At 41.3% G+C, this 22,779-nt stretch overlaps 1 protein-coding gene across 1 annotated transcript in view; it reads right to left on the bottom strand.

The window, feature by feature from the left end:
• Nucleotides 1-22,779, bottom strand: part of CNTN6 (contactin 6) — a 316,406-nt gene that overhangs the window by 75,536 nt on the left and 218,091 nt on the right. The window contains exons 8-11 of the mRNA XM_089519787.1: nucleotides 18,821-18,999; nucleotides 13,826-13,962; nucleotides 9,840-9,969; nucleotides 8,545-8,695 (exon numbers count right to left, since the gene is read on the bottom strand). Coding sequence (XP_089375913.1) covers nucleotides 8,545-8,695; nucleotides 9,840-9,969; nucleotides 13,826-13,962; nucleotides 18,821-18,999 — 597 coding nt within the window. The remainder of the gene's footprint in view (nucleotides 1-8,544; nucleotides 8,696-9,839; nucleotides 9,970-13,825; nucleotides 13,963-18,820; nucleotides 19,000-22,779) is intronic.

Here is a 22,779-nt window from a genome sequence, read left to right as displayed (position 1 = left end):
AAACACAGACATAGTAATTCAGGCACCATTAATTTCCTTTCTGCATTATTGCAGTTGACTTTATGTGCGGCTGTCCTCAAGGATGAAATGTAAGATGAAGCAAGTACAAAATATGGCAGGTAGGTGTGGTTGTGGAATGAAGGTGTCATGAAAAGTTGTAGTCAAGAATCCATTATGAAGCCAAGCCCTCCAGTCCATCTGCCTTGGTCCAGGCCTTGGAGGTAGAGAGGAACTGCTGGACCTCTTGCCCTTTCCCTCCACCACTCCCTTCTCCTTCTGTGTCATGTCTTTTTAGATTGTAAGCCCGAGGGCAGGGAATCGTCTAACTAAAAAGATTGTATGTACAGCGCTGTGTAAATTTACAGCGCTTCATAAATAAAGGTTAATAATAATAATAATAATAGTCAAGAAATTTGTGTAGATACAATATTACATCAGTTTCAAAGGAATTGCTTAGGCTGCCAATATGCTTCCAACTGAGGTTGGTAATGAATTTTACACCCCCAATGATTTGCAGCCTCAGTATTTGAGGAAGCACCTGGCACTATATCTATCTGCCTAGTCATTAAGATTTAGTGGGGCAGGCAGGCAACAGTTGTCCTAGTTTGTGGCTATGAGTGCCCACAGAGCCAAGGGGTTTCCAAGGGTTGGGATAGTTTCTAGGAGATATAAAAATGAAATATAGAACCAGAGTCAGTGCACAGAATCAATGCAGTGTAGTAGTAGCAGGTTGATGGAGCAGGCAAAGAGGGTGGTAAGGAGACAAGCCAAAGTCAGTTCATCAGATGATTCTCACTGAGTTGTTAATCAGTCAAAGGAAAAGCCAGAAAAGTTGTTAGTGAAGCATAAGGGTCAAGGTAACTGGGTGATCACTCCACAATATTTCTAAGAATTCTGAACAGGGAATAAGACAGATAAAGATTTGTATTGTTCTCAGCACTGGCTGCTTGAACAGACTACAATTATGTGCTGCTCTACCTGGGGAAATCCTTCACATAGATGTATTGACTGATAAGAGATTGCTGATGAGGTGTTTGAATGTTTACTATTGGAGCCTCTTTAATACCAATTTGTGAGAAAAATCTGCCATATAAATTTAATAAATTAATTAGTAAAGTGCATACATAAGTACAGGTAGCACATGAAGGAAATCTTTGGAACTGTAGTTTTATGCCATATCTTATCACCACCACCTGTCCTGGCACACTTCTCAGCTGAGTTACTTGAGTTTCAAATGGAGAATCCCTTCACCTATAAGTAAATAATAAGTAAATGTGTTACATATGACTGGAGGTAGGCTGACTGGTAATGGGTTAAAAAGCAGGAGTGCAACCCCACTCCTCAATAATCATGTGATGGAAATATAGAGAAAAATGCACACAGTTCTCTTTCAAAATAACCATGCAATGCTGTTCAAAGGTATATTGGTCTTTGTTAAGCCCAGCAAGGATCTCTCTCCCACACAGGGAAAGATTACAGTGGCAGGATACAAGCCGCTGCTTTGCGGCACTTCCCCGCTGCCGCCGTTTGCTCTGCGCGGGAGCTGCAGCAGCCAAACCGCGCGGCTCCCGTGTGGAGCAAAAAAGAAGCTCCAAAATGGAGCTTCTTTTGGAGTCGCGTTTGCGACGTAGCAAGGCGCCAGGGGGCGCACTCGCTACGTCACAAAGGACGCGACGTGTACGGACGCTCAGCATCCGATACGTCAAGATGGCTGCGCCCATATGAACAGGGCGCCGCCATCTTGTACGTATTCAATACGTATTAGGGTTAGGGGTGTGTGGAAGCACCGCCCCTTCCTAACCCTAGTACGTATTGATGACGTACTATTTGGCGGTTTGTATCCCGCCACTCTTAGCCTTTTGTTGTTTTGGATAGATTGCTTTTAAAATAAATATATATATATATAGAAGCAAAGATGCCATTTTATTTTATGAATTTCACTTAATACTCTTTTTTGTCCACTGATGATGTTTAAGATTGTGGCTGAGTGAGACTTGTGCTGAACTTTTTTGAAATGCCTATGGACTCCCTGCAGATGTCACAGGTCTCACCAAAGTGTTCCTCCCATTTTTAATAGTTGCACACAGTGTCAAAGTAACAAAATGAAATCCAGCAAAAGGAATCTGAAGAAGTTTTAATTAACTGGGTCAACCAATGGACATTTTGCAGCTAAGAACTGGAAACAAAAGAAGAAACAGGAACTAAGAATGACAGGTGAGGAGTAAGCACAGGCTTTCATCTTTCTTAGTATTACCTCAAAGAGGTAATTTTTAACACTCTCCTCTGATGCCTCTGCTGTTAAAGATTTAGTATTCCCTCTTTCTCATTTTTATAGGAAAGAAAAAGATCAGAAATGAAGGAGATGAGAAGGGCATTGCAATGTTCTATTTAGTAAAAGTGCAGACTCAGCTTAGAGCCCTTCTTCAAAAACAGAGAAAGCCACCAACCAATCTAGGAGATTTCTAACTCCTTTAAACATGCTGTTCTTCAAACTGAAATACGGCAATGAGAAAATCAGAAAAAAATGATGTTGGATCAGGCCAGAGCCATACCTAAGACAATATTCATAATTGTGAACTGGCCAATATTCCACTCACACAGTGGTCTTCTGTCCACATAGTGGCCAACACAAGGGTTACTGTCCACCAGTCCTTGTCTTTTTGCCTGAAGACCAAGGGCAAGGCCAAGGGAGAGAAATACTGGCTGCAAAATGTGAATTGCTGAGGAGATCTAAGAGTCAAAAATCTTGAAAAGAGGGGCTGGTCAGGGCTGGAAAATGTAACCTCCTGGAGCACTGATGGGAAGCCCCTCTCTGCAGGTAAGGGGAAAACTTCACCATCTCTTATGTTGTGCCTTCTCCATCATCTTCCAAATAACAAGAGGAAGGAAAAGTTATGTTTAAAATTAATAACAACTATGACCCCCCCCCCCCAAGCAACTATTGTAGTTACATTTAGGCTTGCCAGATCTCTGGGTTTCCCTTATTCTCCAGTCTTTGTGGGTCATCTCCAGACAGGAGATGAGGGTGGAAATTCTCCAGTTTCAGGCAAATTTCAGTTTCATCTCTGGGCAAGAAGAAAAGACTGCATCTTAATTTCCAGTGTTGCTGTTAAAGCAGCAGCTAGCTATAATTTGCATGACTTCACTGATCTGTTGAGTGCAAAGATTCTAGACCTCTGGTCCTCCAGATGTTTTTAACTTCATCTCCGAGATTCCCTCATTTTTGGCCATGCTGGCAAAGGCTTCTGGGTGCTGAAGTCCAAAACAGCTGGAGGCTCAAGGTTGAGAACTTCTGTTCTGGAGGATCTACCTACTTAGTTTCATCCTTTTCTCCCAGCTGTTGTAATGCCAGAGCTCATCCTCCAATCTATTCTGCACCCACTTTCTGTCTAGAAGGAAGTACCCTAGATTATATATACCTTTTTCTGTATCCCTAAATAAGTGAAAAGAAATATTCTTCTCATTTCACCTTGGTCTGAAATCAATCCCTTGAGTGAAGATTTTTGTTTTAACAAAACAGGAAAATATGTTTATAGTTTTTTGTGGGTTTTTTTGGGCTATGTGGTCATGTTCTAGAAGAGTTTATTCCTGATGTTTCACCAACATCTGTGGCTGGCATCTTCAGCCATAGATGCTGGCGAAATGTCAGGAATAAACTCTTCTAGAACATGGCCACATAGCCCAAAACCCCATAAAAAACTATGGATGCCTGCTATGAAAGCCTTTGACTTCACAAATATGTTTTATGTTTGTGTATTCAACTGAGAAGCTGTGAACACTGTAGTTGGTACTTAGTCCTTAATGACATCATCAGGCTCGGTTCCTAGGTTTCAGTTTTTGATGAGGAACATTAGAGTCTGGGACAATCCTGAACTGGCAACTCTAGGCTTGAAACACAGAGGCCAAAAGGATCAGCTTTGGGTGAATCCAGGAGTATGGCATACGTAAGGATCGGGCTGACGTTGTGCTGCTGGCAAAAGGAGAGCAAAAAAATGTTCCTTGCTGGCTGCCCATTCAGGACCACCAGTTGACCTTGGGTCACAGCCTTTGGTCACCACGATCCCACACTGAATTGGGAGCAACTGGGGCTGGAGTGGCCAGAGGCTGCTCTAAATTGCTGGTCTGCTTGACCCCTGGTTATATGTAAAGCAACTCTGTAATTTATAATGATTCTAAAGTAACTAGTTACCATATATACTCGTGTACAAACTGACTTCATGTATAAATTGAGGGAAGGTTTCAGGATAAAAATCATGGCTTTTGATATGACCTATAGATAAGTTGAGGGTAAAACTTTGGGGACTATAACACAGGATCTAAAGGAGAAAAAAAACACTTCCCTCTCTCCTCCTCCTTCTCCGAACCTTTCCTGACCACCTAACACCACTTCTCTGGGGCTGGAGAGGAGGTTTTAACACAGCTTTGGGGAGGAAAGGAAGTTAAATGAGGTGTTTCTTTGATGGAAGAGAAGGCTTTCAGACTGGATTGGTCAGGGGAAGGAAGTAGAGCTAAAAGGGCTGTTTCTCTGATCGGAAGAGAAGGCTTTCAAAACAGACTGGAACGGGAAAGAAGTGGAGTTAAAAGGAGTTTTTTTATGGGAACAGAAGGCTTTCAAATCGAACTGGGAAATCTTTCTCTCTCACACACACAGAGCAATTTGAGGTACCGTTTATACTCAAATATGTCAAGAAATGTATGCCCCAAAATTGACCCTAAAATCCTTGGTCAACTTATATATGGGCCAATAACATTAAGGTCCTAAAACGAGCACACTTATGATGCTCCAAAACTCCTGCCTTGAGTGTATTGACCCTTATATAAGTTGACCCAGGAATTTAGGGTCAGTTTTGGGGCATACATTTCTTGACTTATTGTTGAGTATATATGTTATCTCAAGTTGCTTTTGAAAATGAGAAGGTTACAGCAGGTGCCATGTGGTATAAAACAGATATAAGTAATGAGACCACACATGTAAAAGCAACTGTAACTGTTATGGTCATCCTACGGACACCCTTATTAGCTTATACCCATAGCATAACTTAGTTATGCCTTAAAATGGTAAAGATTTCCCTTTGACAGGAATGTCTAGTCATAAGCAACTGTAGGGGGTGGTGCCCATCTTTGTTAATAAGCCAAAGACAACTCCAGTGGTCGTGTGGGCAGCATGACTGCACGGAACACTGTTACCTTCCTACTGAAGTGGTACCTATTTGTCTACTTGCATTTGCATACTTTTGAACTGCTAGATTGGCAGATGGTGGAACTAATGATGGGAGTTTACCCTATCGCATGGCACCTATTCCAAAATAAATTAGAATTTAATGGTTATTTCAAGGCTTGAGAAGCCCCTTTCCTCTTAAAGGGACAGATACAGATCTATTGGAAGCACCCAGCAATAGAACTAGAAGTGACAATTTTAACTCTTTCTCTTCTCTCAATTGTTTGGTGTATCCCACCTTCAGTGCTGATTTTACTTGGAAATGTGGGATGTGCTATAGGTTGATATATAACCAGAAGTCCAGCATGCATATAAATATTTTACAAATAGACAGGCAGAAGAACATCCACCATCATCACTGATTCTGTGAATGATGGCAGGGCATACCAACACCAAATGGTCATACATGTGATTGCACACAGATCCTCCACAGACTGAAGTCCTATACAAACAGGCAAAAAGCGCCATCCTAGGGCTGAAATTAGGGCTCGAGAGAGCAGAGCATCCACACACTCTGTACTCTCTGGACTCCACTTTGGCATGCGTGCATTCATACATCACACACACTGATTATGTGTCTTGTACACCAAATGGGGCGGCGCACAAAAGACATCACTGTGCTGCTCCAGAGCGCTAATGGCACCTTGGTAGCGACACAGAAAGGAGATGCATTTTGCAGATCTTCTTCGGAGTGGATTGTTGCCGTGCCCGTGTGGTTGCTGCAGCAACAATTTGGGGGAGAAAGGGGTGTCGTCTCTCCATCTGTACAGAGCCTGAGTAGCTATTATCCAAAATGCTTGGGGCCAGAAGTGTTTTGGATTTTGGATTCTTTTGGATTTTGAAATATTTGCCTGTCCATAATGAGATATCTTGGAGAACACAAGTCTAAACATAAAATTCATTTATGTTTTATATATACCTTATACACATAGCCTAAAAATAATGTTTAAAATAATATTTTACATAATTTTGTGCAGGAAGCAAAGTTTGTGTACACTGAACTATCAGAAAGCAAAGTTTATTTTTTAAATAAAAAAGTTAAAGGTGTCATTATCTCAGCCACCCATGTGGTCAATTTTGGGTTTTGGAGTATTTGGATTTAAGAATTCTGGATAACAGTTTCTCAACCTGTATTTTGATATAAATGAATCATACTTGTCTGTTTGCATCTGAATATCAGTCAGATCTACATTTTATGCAAATATATGACTTTTTGTTCCACATCAGAAATGGAAAACATATGTAAGGAACAGCAAGGACTGCCAGAACTACCCAAAGGACTTTTCTTCTTTCACTCTTGGAATGTTAAACCCATTCTTAGGAAATGAATATACAATTGGGCAAGACGCATGGATGTTGCCACTTAGCACAGCATAGGACTTTATCGCATGGGAGCAAAGATTTTTACACAAATTGTGCTTAGAGAAGACTTATCCTGGGAAGAACTAGGAATGCTCCAGCAACAAGTCATTCGCAGGATTTCCCCATGAATGATTTAGTGCTGGAGCATTCCTGGTTCTTCCCAGGATAAGTCCTCTTTAATCGTGATGCCATGTGAAAATCTTCCCTGCAATTCCTGGGGAAATGCCCTTTTAAACCCTTGATTTCCCCCATGTGATAAAATCCATAGTGTTAATATGGTTTTAGCTAGACAGAGAAGAGATAAGAGAAAAAGTTCCATGTTATTCTGCTGAATGGTCTGAAATTTTGCATGCATTGTCATATCTCACTAGATGATGCAAGATGTGATGACTAGAAGCATGAAAGGAAATCTATGTCTTTGATTTCTGTCACTTCACCCATTAGCCAGAAATAGAGCTGAAGTGATTAATTAAAGTAAGCAGTTGAGAATCAATCCCGTTGGTCCACTGTGTACTACTAGTGTGCCATCAAGAGAAGAGATTAATTTGTATTCATTTTGCCTTTATGGTGAATGTGCCTTAGATACTTTGCATTATTCTGATTCTAGTGCCAACACCCTCAGAGTTGTGTTAAAATAAGACCTGGAAATAGAAATGAACTTTCTGTTCGATGAGAACATAACAAGATGCTCAAGCTGGCATCAGAAGTATGTTAAAAAAAGATGAATCTTAAATGAACTGACATGAAATGAAAATGAAAATGAAAAAAGAAAGAAGAGGAAGAAATAAAAAGGGGAAGAAGAAAATAATTTTAAAAGGGCAGTGGGCAGAGAAAGGAAGTAATTTACTCAGACTGAAATCCATAGAATCATAGAGGTGGAAGAGACAACAAGGGCCATCCAGTCCAACCCCATACCACTCAAGCACACAGAATCAAAGCACCCCTGATAGATGGCTATCCAGTCTCTGTTTACAAAGCTCAAAAAAGGAGACTCCATCATACTCCGAGGCAGTGTGTTCCACTATTGGACAGCTCAGAACCCAAGTGGCCCTGCTTTCTTTTTCTGTTTCTTCCCTTAGCTGCATTATCTTCTACATGATTCTACTTCTGAAACCAATACTGCAGTACAAAAACCTATTTGGAACAAGACCACAATCTCAGATACCACAACAATTGTATTTCAGGTTTCTTCAAAATAGGAAGAAAGTTAGATATGCTCAGTATATTTTTTATATATTGAAATGTACAGAACAACAATACAGTATCTATATATCTGTATATCTCTATATATTTATATATTCATTGTATTTCCTCACTGCCTTCCATTACAGTTTCAAGCCAGTGTATCACAATAGAATAAATACAAAACACAGTAAAACATTAAGGAACACAGTAGGGTAAAAGTTCAGATAAAGTCAATAGAAAACATATTAGTACACATTACAAAGAGTCTACTATATATCTCTGTCATCATGCATAGTATCATGTCTAGAAATGATATCACGTGAATATCATGTGAGAGTGGTTTCATGTCACAGCAGATGTCTAAAAAGCAAGATTTCAAACTGAAATCTGCACACTCAAGATGGTAAGCCAATAGACATGAACTCCTTCTCCATATACTATCACATACAGTATGCTCAATCATTTCCTGTTTAATATCTTACAAAATAGCTTACAAAATTCTGATGTAGTTTTACATACAAACACATGTGTAACAACTGGGATCTGCTGCACTGGAAAATTATTTCTGCAAACTGGAGTGTGAGCAGCACCCCATTATGAACAAAGTTACAGTTTATGATATGACAATGTGATTAGGTGTTCAAAGAAAAAGAGGAAACTTTAAACATAAAAAGGAATGAGTCAACTCCCACCGTTTTCATTAGTGGAGCTTTGGTTTCTACCCAAATTAGATAAACAGTTTTCCACAAGTAAAAGAGAAAAAAAGCGTATAGGTTTACCTTTTGCTTTGTTTTAGAGACTCCGAACCTTTTTTCCAAGTAATAGCCGCTTTAGGAGAGGCCTCTGGTTTACATCTGATTGTGATTTCACCATCCATATGGACAACAGATAACTTTTTCATAGGGTTTTTGGAAAAATCAGGGGCAGAAGCTAGAAATAAGTAAAAAAGGAAAAAACTGCAAACATATGCACATCACTTTAAAAAATAATCATTTTTTTCATATCATAATCAAGCCCTATCACTGATTTCATGTGTATATACTGGCATACTATTAGGGACATAAAGAAACGTAAGTCAATATTTATTTATTTTTGTCATTGTGGAAGTTGGTATTTTCTTCCTCTTTGCAACACCAAAGCCCCCACCCCAGACCCATTGCTGCTGTGTGTTAACCCTTCCATGGCTATCCAAGTAATATGAAAATTGATGAAATCATCCACGGAGACCTCTGAAGGACACCAGTTGATGTCAGCAGATGTCCTACATCTGGTTTTGGGAACATAGCCAGAACATTCTCTGATCTTTCTTACTCTCTGTCAGCAATAGAATGGCCATTGGAGGAAGGCTATTGCAGTGCAACAGTGAGTCTTCAGGATGTGACAGAGTTCTGCATGTGGGCCTCTTATGCTAAGCTCAATAGTATAGAATATCGGCCAAAGTTTAAAAGCTTAAGCTCCAAAAGCTCCAATTAAGTTTAGCTACAAATAGCATGATTGAGGTGCCATGAGGCAGTATAAAGCCACATATAATTTAGTGGGGTTCCATGGGCAAAGTTCAATATAGGCACAAGATTTCTGTGAAAAATGAATTAGACCACAATTCTATATAAATTTACTAGGGAGCAGATCCCACTGACCTCAATGGGTTTACCTCTGTGTAGATATACATATACAGTGCGCCTTCATCATACATGGGCACATGCTGGAAGCCATGCTGGAAGAAGCAGCACCATACGCTGGAAAAATTAATGGCATGCGTGCCCGTGTCACAGGCGCCATGCGGCACCGCGGACACAAGCCCCGTTATCTTTAATGGGGCTTGAGCATCCGTGAAATTTTCCTTACATGGGGGGATCTGGAATGAATCCCCTGCATAAGGGAAGGGACCACTGTATAAAATATACATGTTAACGCACACTAGCTTTCTTTCCTTACATTCAGAATGTCCTTATATGGCTCTTTTCCCTAAATTTATCTTCTCAGTAAGACTAATTTATTTTGAGAAATCATATTATTTATTTAATATTCAATATTTCCATTTTACCCAGCCATTTTCCAGGCATCATTAACTTACCAATTACTCTTAACTCAGCATTGGAATATATTGAGCCATATTTGTTTTCTGCAACACACTGATATAGGCCAGAATCCGAAATGTTCAGCATAGTTATAGTGAGGGTTCCATTCTCAATTTGAATTCTTTCCTTAAAAGCAAGGAAACCAACATTAATTTTGTTAACTAATTTACTAGTAATGATTATGTTTATGTCCAATTTTTCCTCTATTCAGTTTAAAGCAGCAAGCATGGTTCTCTTTCTACCCATGTTGGCCTCATAAAAGCCTGTGAAATAGGATTGTCAAAGGGAATCAGATATATCTCAAATTTTGGATCAAACTGGTGGTGATTTTTACAGGTATGTACCAGCTCCCAACTGGATCAGGTCAGACTAATGCTGATTCAGAGGGGTATGGCATAGTCCAAAGTTATTTGGACTGATCTAGAGTTTCAGATTTAAAAAAATAGCAGGGAAAAACATAAAAATTTGTCTCCAAAAGGACAATGTAAGGTACTCTGATGCCAAAGAGGATAGAGGGACTGGGCTTTACTGACAGAAGGCAACATCTAACCAGCAATATCCAATCACAGGATTTATGGGCAGTTTTGCCTTTCCTTTCTTCAGAGACTGAGAGAGTGTGACTTGTCCAAGGTCACTCATTGGGTTTCCATGGCTGAGTGAATCCTGGTCTCCAATATCATAGTCCAAAACTCAAATAACTACACTACTCTGGCTCTCTCATACTATAATGCAGAGTATTGCTAATATTAGTATTGACTTTACTTGTGCATCATCTGAGATCATTTGATACAGAATAGCATACAAATATTTTTAAAAAGGAAGGAAGGAAGGAAAGAAGACAGACAGACACAGTGCTAGCACAAAAGCAGCAGGAATTGTCAAAAATCATCTATCAACAACTTTTAAAAACTGTTTTTATTTTTTGAAAAAAATAGTAAAATGTACAAGAGCTTACAAAAAAAAATCACCCAGAAGCTACCTATCTGACATTTAGCTGCGTCAACCCACATTTCAGCATTTAGCATGTCTCCAACTTTTGTACAAAAGTATGAAAAAGCAAAATTGTTAGATTCATTTTCATTTTCTAATGCGAGGCAATGGGGGATGTGATGATCTGGATTTCTGGATTTCTTAGCAGCCATAGGAGTAACTCTCCTTGAATTCAACATAAAACAAAGCAGCTTCTTCAGCACTCTAGGTTTTCCTTAGAGGATCTTCCTCCTAGTACTGACCTATACCAACCTTGCTTAGCTTAAAAATCTGATGAGAACACAGCCCCAGGTTGTGTGACTGGTACACAGCAAATCTAATTAAAAACCTGCTATTACTTATCCACTTTTTACTTCCATGGAGCTGGCTACAAATACCTTCTGCATACTTAGTTGTACCTGCAGGCTATTTTCTGTCCTCAGAGTGAATCCTACACTCTGTCTCTCTCTTCTCCACACACACACATACAAAATCCTGTGAATATAAGCATAATTACACAGGTATTTCATTTCATACGCTCAATCTCTGAGTACTTCTCAATTGATTTTTAAAAAATTACATGAGGAATCTGGTAAATAAATATTCATAAAGGCTTAAATCATATTTAAATATAGGGGAATGAAGACCCTTGCTAACGGAGCTGCGCTTTATTACACCTTTGCATAAACACTTAGTGAGGCAGTCATACAAGAAATTGTGCAAAAAAGTAGGGCAACAATAGTATGCAAAGAGTTGACAGAGGGCAATTATTCATACTCCAACTTTCTTGGATTTCATTTTATTACACTGCTAACATTTTCCTTCAAACTATGGTGTGCAGAGAATTCACAGAGGAAAATTGTTCACCGTCTCATATAATGCTAAAACTTGGGAGTACCCTACAAATTTGATTGATGATAGATTCCAAAGTCAGTAATCTTCTACACAACATGTAATTAACTTATAGAATTTACTGCCATAAGATGTGGTGACAGCCACTTGCTGTGATAACTTTAAAATGGTATAGTAAAAATTCATGCAGGATGGAGTTGACCAAAGGGTCACTGTGAGTTGAAGCTGACTCGAGGACGTAACAACAACAGCCAGGGTTGATGCAGCAACTGTGAGTCTGGATAGTTAAACAATGTGTCTATATTCAAAAGCAGTACAAAAATGAATTGTGTTCTGTTTTTGTATGATGCTGCCTCCATTCTCTGCTTGTGAGCTTCCTGACAGCATTTGACTGGTTATAATAGGAAGGAGGTCCACTACAACTCTATAATCCCTAACCATTGGCTGAATGCTTCTAGACATTAAAGCCCAGCAGCATTTGGAGACACCTGTTTAGGAACCACTAATCCAGGTGATCTGATTCAATATGGTTTTACCTGAAATGTAACTTTTTAGTACAATCATTTTATTGTTTAGAATGGAAAGTAGAGTTCAGATTTAGCATTGGGGGTAAGATTAAGTATGGTAATAAGTAAATTACCTCAAATAGAGAGGCGAGAGTCAAAGGTTGGGTTGAAAAAGGGCAACAATAGTTTATTATTTTTACAAAAAGGAATCTGAAGACTCCATATATTCAATTTGCATACTAATTAATATCCTCCCTGCCTTGTCCCCTTCCCAACATGTCAGAAGCAGAAATCATGCCTCTTCCTGCTCAAAGTAATTCCCTGAAGTGAGACAACCCCTCTAGGAGAGCTACTCTGATCCAAGCCCATTGACTGGTTTTTCTGCTGGTCACATCTTTTTGTGGCCAGTTTGTCACGACTTTGATTGTCATGGCTCAATGCTATGGAATTATGGGGTTTGTAGTTTTCTGAAATGTTTAGCCTTTTCTGTCTGAGAGCTCTGGTGCCAAAACAAGTTATCCAGGATCCCATAGCACAGAGCCATGGCAGCTGAAGTGGTGTCAAACTGCATTACTCTGCAGAATGGCAATAGCTCAAGCCATACATGCCCCAAATCTGGATGTTCTATCCGTCCAATACCCATACAGACGTAGAAGTTAGAAGATTCTCATAGACCATCTTCGACTTTAATAAGTGGCTCTTCTACTAATATCGGTGTGTGTGTGTGTGTGTGTGTGTGTGTGTGTGCATGGGGTTTTTGCTTTACCTGTTGTCTTTGCCTTATTTGCTTTTTAATGTATTATTATTATGTTTTATGAAATTACAATTTTAAATTTGGTACCCTCCTAAATAGTGCATAAGCACACAGTACCAGTTTCCAGATGCAGAGCAGCTCCTAGACTGTATGGTGGTAAATCATGTGGGATTCAGATTGTTCAGAAGAGGCCTTCTATAAATTTATCATCAAACATGCAATGGTAGGATTAGCTCAACAAGGTATGGGCAATTGCATGGCACTGGGGGCTGAAATTGTCTCACATGGTTCCTTAAAATAATAGAGTCAACTTCTAGTTGACTTTCTGTTTGTTAAAAAAGGACTCTCCTGGGCCTAAAACAGCTCATTAAGGGCAAAACCCACTGAAATTAACCCCCATACCCCTGGAATCATAATTATTTCAAGAAATCAATTACCATGTGGGGGCAGGGACCCTTGGGCGCCTCAGAATGTACTTGTCCCATCATTGACTGAAATAATTATGTCATTGTGGTATATTGGTTTGAGTGTTGGACTAGGACTCTGGAGACCAGAGTTGGATTCTCAGCTCAACCATGAAATGCACTGGGTGACCTTGGGCAAGTCACATGCTCTCAGCCTCAGGGGAAGGTAATGACAAACTTCCTCTGAACAAATCTTTCCAAGAAAAAACCATAAGTTTGCTTTTGTGTCACTGCAAGTTAAAAAAGACTTGAAGGTACACAACATAGTCATCATCATCAACAACAACTATTATATATCAAGGAAAGAAAAACTTCAGTCTATTGGAAATGGATTAGCTTTCAGGATATCTGTCAGTGATTTTGAGTGAGCAGGCTTCACAAAATAAAGAATCAGGTGTACATTTTAAACAAAAGCTAAAATCAAATATAGCTTTTACCTCTAGTGTTAGGAGCTGCCCATTTTTAAACCACTGGTATGATGGCATTGGTTTCCCAGTTGCTTTACATTCCCATACCAAAGTGTCATAAAGAGAGACATGGGCATTCCCAAGCCTTTTATCCCATTCAGGGAGAGCTATATTAACAAAGAGAGAGAGAATTGTTATAACTGTAGTTTTAATTTGCTTTGTTTCCCAACAGTTTCATGCTTGTAATCCATTGAAATATAACATTTGCACAAATAAGGTTTCTAAAATAACCTCCTGCATGTGTTACTTAGAAAGGAGCAATTTAAAACTCTGGGCTCCATCCAGAGTTAGTCATAATTGGAATTTCCCAGCTGAATCCAATGGACTTAACATTAGTCATTAATATATGAAGAGGTGATTTCATAATCAAGCAGTTTACTTTTTAAAAAATGGATGGAAACTTGGTATATCGACACTACATAATTATAGAAGTTTTATAACACCTTAACCGCTATGACTTTCTCCCAATGAATCCTGGCATTGTTAGTTTGATGAGGGGCTAGATATATTCTTCTGGATAGCTCCAGTTCAGAGAAACTACTATTCTCTAGCAGACAAATCCTGGGTTTTATAGTTTGATGAGTGAGTATATATTCTCTTCCTGAGTGCTCTAGCACTATAGTTTAGTGGAATGGCTTTTGACTGCTGACAAAACACAGAAATAAAACATTTTGACACCACTTTAACTGACATGACTCAATGCTATGGGATTTCATTTAGAATTCTGGGATTTGTCATTTTGTGAGATATTTAGGCTTCCCTGTCAGAGAGTTCTGCTGCCTCACAGAACCACAAATCTCAGAATTCCATAGCACTGAGCAATGAAAGTTAGTGGTGTCAAACTTCAGTGTGGCAGCAGCCTACAGAGCTGTCTATGTACTTCACCAAATAGCAAATCCCGGGCTTCCATAGGATAGAGCCATGCTGGGGCAGTATCAACCACCACCACCACCACTGAACACTAAAATACCATTGCAACTGGTTTACCGGCAAAAAAAAGTAACTGCCACAGATAAAAGAACAACAGTGACCCTACAATAAGCACAATGATTTTAACTTTGCCGGCATTCACTCTAATAGAACTGTTATAAGTAAACACCATAATGTGAACAATTTATTATTTTAGATACTACAGACAGATTATTAGCTATTAACTATTAAAGATACAGGAGCCCTGTCCTACATGGAACCCAACAACCCAACTGGTATGCCATATAAAACACTGGCTGCAATTTGAGTCCCTTTAAATGTCATTGAAATGCAATATCTAGCCACTCTACATTTTGGCTTTACTAGTAATAAATAATAATAAATAAAATTTTTATTTATATACCGCCCTTCCAACAGATCAGGGCGGTTAACAACAAGTTAAAAACAATGGTAAAATACATCAATACATACAAATTCAATAAAAAACAGAAAAAACAGAAAAGCCCTGAATTAGCCAATCCCCTTGCCAGTGAAGAGGAAGGAGGCCCATTGGACTTTAGTCGGGGAATGCAATGCAGAAAAGGAAGGTCTTTAGATCCCTTCTAAATTGGGCCAGGGAGGTGGCCGAGCGGAGCTCTATGGGCAGCGTATTCCAGAGGGCCGGGGCGGCGATGGAGAATGTCTTCCTAGTAGTGGAGACAAGCCTAGCCCCGGGAACCCTAAGTAGTTGCTGCCCAGATGTTCTGAGGGTGCGGGACGGAATGTATGGGGAGAGGCGGTCCTTCAGATATCCTGGGCCCAAGCCATTTAGGGCTTTATAGGTCATCACCAACACCTTATATTGTGCCCGGAAGCGAATTGGCAGCCAATGCAGATCTTTTAACACCGGTGTAATGTGGCTGGCCCTGGAGGTACCAGTGACCAGCCTGGCTGCCATGTTTTGTACCATTTGTAGCTTCCGGGTTTGGTATAAGGGTTGCCCCATGTAGAGTGCGTTGCAGAAATCCAGTCTCGAGGTTACCAGAGCGTGTACCACAGTTTCAAGGTCCCTCTGGGCCAGGTATGGGCGCAGCTGGCGAATAAGCCGAAGCTGATGACAGGTGCTCTTGACCGTCGCATTCATCTGAGCAGTCAGGTGAAGGGACGAGTCAAGAAACACCCCCAGACTGCGCACGGAGTCCTTCACAGGGAGTGTGACCCCATTCAGGACAGGTGGAACCACCGCCATTCCTGGACCAGGGGAACCTATCACGAGTACCTCCGTTTGCTCTGGATTCAGCTTGAGTCGGTTTTCCCTCATCCAGCCCATTACTGACTCCAGACAGGCCACGAGAGGAGAGACGCCATCCTCAGTCACTGCATCAGTCGGAGACATAGAGAAGATTATTTGGGTGTCATCAGCGTACTGATAACCCCGCGTCCCATGTCTCCGGATGATCTCTCCCAGCAGTTTCATGTAAATGTTAAATAGCATGGGAGACAGAATGGCTCCTTGAGGGACCCCGGTTTTAAGGGCCCTCTCATCGGAGCACACGTCTCCCAGCTGCACCATCTGGGACCTCCCAGAGAGGTAGGACCAGAACCACTGGAGCGCAGTGCCCCCGATTCCCACCTCTGCCAGGCGCCCCAGAAGGATACCATGGTCTATGGTATTGAAAGCCGCTGAGATGTCCAAGAGCACCAACAGGGACACGCTTCCCCTGTCGATGCCCAGACGGAGATCATCGACCAAGGCGACCATGGCCGTCTCAACCCCGTAACCCGCCCGAAAGCCAGTTTGAAATGGGTCCAGATAATCCGTTTCATCCAAGACCGCCTGAAGCTGGATTGCAACCGCCCTCTCGATCACCTTCCCCAAGAATGGCAGCAGTGAAACTGGCCGATAATTATTATGTACCAGGGGGTCGAGGGAGGGCTTTTTTAATAAAGGTTTTACAATGGCCAATTTAAGAGCAGATGGAAATTGCCATTCCCTCAAAGATGTATTAATAATCCGGCGTAACAATAAAGTCACAGCCGGTCCCCCCTGGGCCGCTAGCCACGAGGGACAGGGATCGAGAGAGCAGGTCGTCTTCCGAACACTTCCGAGGATCTTGTCCACATCATCGGTACTTACCAACTCAAACCGATCCAGTTTAACAAAGTCCACAGAGGCTCTGGATGCCTCTACCCTAGGTTCTGCTTGAATGTCGGCGTTAAGACCTTCGCTTATCCGAGAGGTTTTATCCACGAAGAAGTTATTAAATTGGTCACAGCAGGCCTTAGAAGGTTCAAGGATCTGGTTCAGGGCAGGAGGGAGCTGAGTTAGCTCCCTGACTACCCTGAACAACTCTGCTGGACGCCACTTCGCGGACGCGATACGAGCACCATAGAACGAGTTCTTAGCTGCTCGTATCGCCTCTCCGTAGTCCTCTAACAGTTGGTCTAGGAGAGTCTTGTCATCTAAGCGAAGGTATTTCCGCCAACGGTACTCTAGCCGTCGCAGTTCCCGCTTCCTTGCCCGGAGATCTTCCGTATACCAGGGCTTACGTTTGGAAGCGGGTCTGAGAGGGCGCTTGGGAGCGATACTGTGTATAGCCCTCGAGAGACCAGTATTCCAGATACCAGTCAGGGCATCAACAGAGTCGCCGTCACTACCAACCATGTGTCCCTCTAGGGCTTCCTGGAACCTTTTGGGTTCCATCAGCCTTCGAGGGTGGACCATCCTAATAGGTCCACCACCCCCGGGAGGGATCTGGGTAGCGACCTTGATTTTTGCCTCTACCAGGAAGTGATCCGTCCATGGCAGGGGGGAAATATTAGTTATTTCCGCCCACGGATTTTCCGCACCCGAACAGAAGACCAAATCAAGAGTATTACCCGCACAATGCGTGGGACCCGAAATCAGCTGGGACAGGCCCATGGCCGCCATGGTATCCATGAATTCGCGAGCTGCACCGGGTGGAACATAGCTGGCCGTGAGGGAGATGTTGAAGTCGCCCAGGACAAGTAGCCTGGGCGTCTCCAGCATCAGTTCAGCGACCAGCTGTGTCAGCTCGTTAAGGGAGTCCGTTAGCGCATGGGGTGGCCGATACACCAACAGAATCCCTAGACTGTCCCTCGCTTTTAGGGTCAGGTAAATACACTCAATATAGGACGTCTGTCGGATGTGGTTCCTGGTGAGGGACACGGTGTTCCTATGTATCAAGGCCACACACACACCCCCGCCCACCTAACCTGGGCTGGTCCTTCACCGAGAACCTGGCAGGCAGGGCCTGAACCCACACAGCATCCCCTTCAGGCCCAAGCCAGGTCTCGGTAATGCAAGCCAGATCGCAACTTTGGTCCTCCAGCAGATCGTGGAGGATGTGGGACTTGTTGTTGATCGATCTGGCATTGCACAGGAGCAACGACATGGTTTGTGGCACGGTTGGAGTGACCCTCAGGTCCCTTAGGTTGGGAGGGGGACAGGAAGGAGAGATAGATATGACGCATCGATCTTGCCTTCCCCTGGAACGCAAGTCCCTTCTCCCACCGCCATACCTCCCCCTGCCCCACACAACCTCAATAGGAGCTCCGCTCGTAGCAATGTTATCCCCTACCTCCCCAGCCCATGCATCCCCCACATCCATAACCTCCCCCCACCCTTCTCCAGCAGATCAGAGAGCAGAGGTCAGCCACCGCAGGCATCCTCTGCTCTAAGGCTAACCCGACCCTCCCTAAGCCCAATAAGAGCTGCGCAGTTGCGCAGCTGCGCGGTGGTAGCGCTGCGGAGTTCCGCAGCGGTGCCCTTCCAGTCCGTGGGCGGCACTCCCGGGGCGGTGCGCAGATGCGCACCTCCGACACCCCGGGAGGAGGCCGCCCGGCAGAAGCGCGGCTCTGGCAGCGGTGTCCGGCGAGGAGGCGGAGGGGGCGTGGCAGGAAGGTCAGGACGCCCGGCTTTATGCTCACCGCTCTCACCTGGTGAGCCTCCTCCTTGCCTTCTGATGGGAGTTTTAAAAATAAGAGAGCCACATGTCGCCCAGGCCTGATATAAAATAAATTAAATTTACTCACCATATATAAACAACTGGCCTCTTGCAGCATTTCTTCCTCTAACATTTCCTACAATACATTCATAGGTAGCTTCATCTTCTTTCTGAAAATCTGGAATTTCAAGGATTCCTGTGGATGTGTTGATTTTCCGAGCCAATGGATTCCCATCAGTTCTTCTCCAACTGATACTAGGAACTGGACTAAATGAACAAAACTTGTCAGAACATAAGTCCAGAAAATAATTTTCAATATGTAGAAACAAGGCATGGGATGTATAGGTAAAACAGGGGTATAAAGCACATGGGGCCTCTGGGCCACAAATAGCTCCCAACAATGTTCTTTTTTTCCTCCCCAACAAAACCATGATGCCAAAATTGGATGGAAAATGAGGAATTCCCCTTTAAAATAGGGAGAAACTCTTGTTTTTAGTTTTTTGCCAAAATCCAACAACCAACTAAAAGCATGCTTTAAAATAAGTGTTTCCATTCATTTTAAAGCAGTTTTGCCATTCTTCTCCCAAATGTTGGCACTGTGGAGGTGGCAGTGGGAATTCTGAGATTCTGAGCAGAATTGGTTCCTAGACCCACCAAAGTTTCCCACTCCCAAAATAAAGAATGGTTATAAAATTGAACTCTGGAATTGTGGAGTTATTAATAACTACCAAATGAAATAGGAAAATCCTCTGAAACTATTCTAAGCTCTTTTAAGGGATTTAGTGGTCCAGAGGGGTTAACCTGCGGTTCAGGACATCCCACAATTGTTTTAGGGATGTATCTTTGTGTGTTCTTTGGAGACTGTAAGGAATACAGACCTAAGATCCAACAAAATTGATCTGTGATCAAAATAAAGCCTTATCAAGTTCAGCATTCTGTTCCCAGGTTGACCAACTAGATGCCTACCAGTAGTTCACAAGCAGTGTTGGAATGCAGTGTTGGAACTGATACAGAACACCATATTGCCATAGTGGAGGCTATATAAAATCATAACAGTTAGTACCCATTGATATCCTGTTCTGAAAATGCCTAATCTTTCGAAGCAGAATCCAAGTCTGTGATCATCAGGATATCTTGTGGAATTCCACATCTGATGCATGGCCTATTTTCTCTTACAATTCAGATTCATTTGATTACTGTATTATGAAATGAAATCCTGCAAACAGAATGAAATTCTTTAACCTGAAAAATGGAAAGGTGGCTAAATTCTGAGCTTCACAGCAGAGCAAAAGAATTATTTGGGCTGCTATATAAAATTGAACCCCAGACTGGTAGATAACACATCATATTTGATTCAAAGATCCAGTGTTTTCTAAGTGCACATTTTATTACACCATGGCTATTTTCATCCAAGGAAAAATTAGCAGAGTGAGCTAGCTTTATTTATCCCACTGAGTAAGGAAAAAAATCCTCTCAATATGGATATGAGAGTTTGATCAGATTTTCTCCTTCATTAATATTTATTCTGGTATGTTTTAGTACTGTACTTCTCTGTTTCCTCCCCTCTTTTTATGCTCGTAAAATTCCTACTAATTTTTGGTGCTCAGTCCTGATTTACATATAAGGAAGCAAAATACTTGAAGTCCATAATCCTCAACTATTATGTTTATCTTTCCTTAAAACCTCTAAATGGGACTAATTAACCATAAATAGAACTACTTGAACAGTTCTGCAGTTGTGGGTTTAAATGTAACAATTTAAATTGATTGAAATTCCTCTTGATGCCTACAATAGTTAGTGTGGGTTGCCTGATTTGCACTATTTGTTTTCAGTGTGGTGGAATTTATTTTCCCCATCCCAAACCCATGAGTATATGTTGAAAATTAATAATAAATGATCCAGCATGAGCACAAAGTGTATAATGATAAAGTTACACATTTTATGGGGACGCAGTGGCTCAAGCAGTTAAGATGCTGAATCTGTTGGTTGTAAGATCGGAATTGGTAGTTTGAGGCCCGAGTGCTGCATGATGGGATGAACTCGTGTCACTAGTCCCAGCATCTGCCAGCCTAGCAGTTCAAAAGCATGCAAATGCAAGTAGATAAATAGGTACCACTTCAGAGGGAAGGTAACAGCATTCTGTGCAGTCATGCTAGCCACATGTCCCACAGAGTAGTCTTGATAACGTTGGCTCTTTGGCTTAGTAACGGAGATGAGCACCGCCTCCTACAGTCAGACATGACTTGAGAATTTTGTCAAAGGGGAATACCTTTATCTTTTAAAAATTTTATGCCACAATCCTTCTCAGAAGTAAGTTACAGGGAATTCTCCACAGATAAGTGGGTAAAGGATAACAGCTTTAAAAAAACACTACTGCACATCTTCCTAATGTGGCCTGAATAGTCACAGATCAAGCAACAATATTTGTTCATAGTGATTGTTTTTGATGACCTCTTTGTCAAATACGAAATACCATCCAGGTTAGAAATGAAGAGAGCAGGGCACAATTTACAGAATAATTGTGTAAAACAGCCTTGAAAAATGAACTCGTGTGAGGGGGTACATTTTTTCTGTCTAAGTAGAAGCACAAAAGTGTGCTTTTCCCATTTTATGTTTAAAAGGCAACTGAGTGACAGTTGATTCTCTCTTCAAGATAGGAGAACATCTTGTACTGTACCTGAAGGCTTAATATGAGACATATAGAGGCCATTGGCACTGCAAAAAATAATCGAGTATGACACCGCTTTAACTTCCATGGCTTAGTGCTATGGAATCCTGGAATTTTTAGATTGTTGTGGCACCAGCACTCTCTGACAAAGAAAGCTAAATGGGTCACAAAACTACAGTTTCCAGAACTCCATAGCATTGAGCCACAGCAGTTAAAGTGGTGTCAAACTGAATTATTTCTGCAGTGTGAATACAGCCATCACCTTACATTTGCTGCATGGGATGATCATTTCATTCTTCCTTACTGTTAGGCTGGTTCTGATCCACAGAGTGAGGGGAAAATGTGACATACATGATTCAGAATTTTCCAGAAGAAAATATCTGACATTTGAAAGACTGACAAATTTAGTATACTATGAGATTTGATAGGCTACAGTCTATTCTGTCAGATACAATCTCCAAAAGATGGACTTCCATACACACATATGACATAAATCTTTTTTTTTTAAATGGTAAGCCTATTTAAAGACAAGATCTGGCAGTAAAGTAAGAGATCCTAGAAGCTTTGATGCTGTTGTAGAAGCTCCCGTAAAGTTTCCGAGAGGGAGAAAAAAAAGGGATAGTAGAGCTGAAGGTGCCTTAAAGATAATCTAATTCTAATCCATTCCCTCAGGCAGGAAATAATACATGAGATGTGAAGAGAGAATAGGACATAGAACACTGCATACAGAGGTTTCCTCAAACCAGTTGCATTTCACAACAAATAAAAACTTCATTCCATTTGAGTAGCTCATTACCAATCAAGATTATGAAACATAGAAAAAGAAAAGAAGAGATTTATAAATTACAAGCAAAAGGAAAAAATGTAATGAGCAAAAAAAGAAAAAAGAAAGAAAAAAAGGAGGGGGCAGTGAGCAAAAAAAGAAAAAAGAAAGAAAGGAGGGGGCAGAGGCTGCAATAAAAACTTGAGATACTTGGAAGACTGTTCCATTGGTTTGCATTTTTATAGCTTTTTATCATTTTTATTTATATTTAGATCAATGTACTTTATGTGATGAAATACTCAAGTGTGAACATGGCTATAAATACCCGTGGTAACATCAGAAAACTCACAAGGCTCACTTTCATGATATATTATGTCACAAGAACACTTTGAAATATTAATAGCTTTTGCATTTCATGGTTGCCTTTTATGCTACTGCAACAAAAAAAGTAAGCTGAGTCGCCCGAAAGGCTGTAAACATTTGGTAAAATCTTTAAACTGGGGCTTTGAACCCTTGTTGCTGATATTTTTGTTTTGTTTTTGTTGCTAATGATGTCACAGAAAGAGACAAAATATTTGCATTTAAAATTGAGACAAATAGTTCCAATTCCTATAAA

The sequence above is a fragment of the Sceloporus occidentalis genome, unplaced genomic scaffold (assembly GCF_023333645.1).
Source record: "Sceloporus occidentalis isolate IW3139 unplaced genomic scaffold, rSceOcc1.0.p SCAF_1, whole genome shotgun sequence".
In the NCBI taxonomy this organism is placed as follows: Eukaryota; Metazoa; Chordata; class Lepidosauria; order Squamata; family Phrynosomatidae; genus Sceloporus; species Sceloporus occidentalis.
The sequence above is the reverse complement of the archived record's forward strand: the minus strand, read 5'-3'. Positions and strand labels throughout refer to the sequence as shown.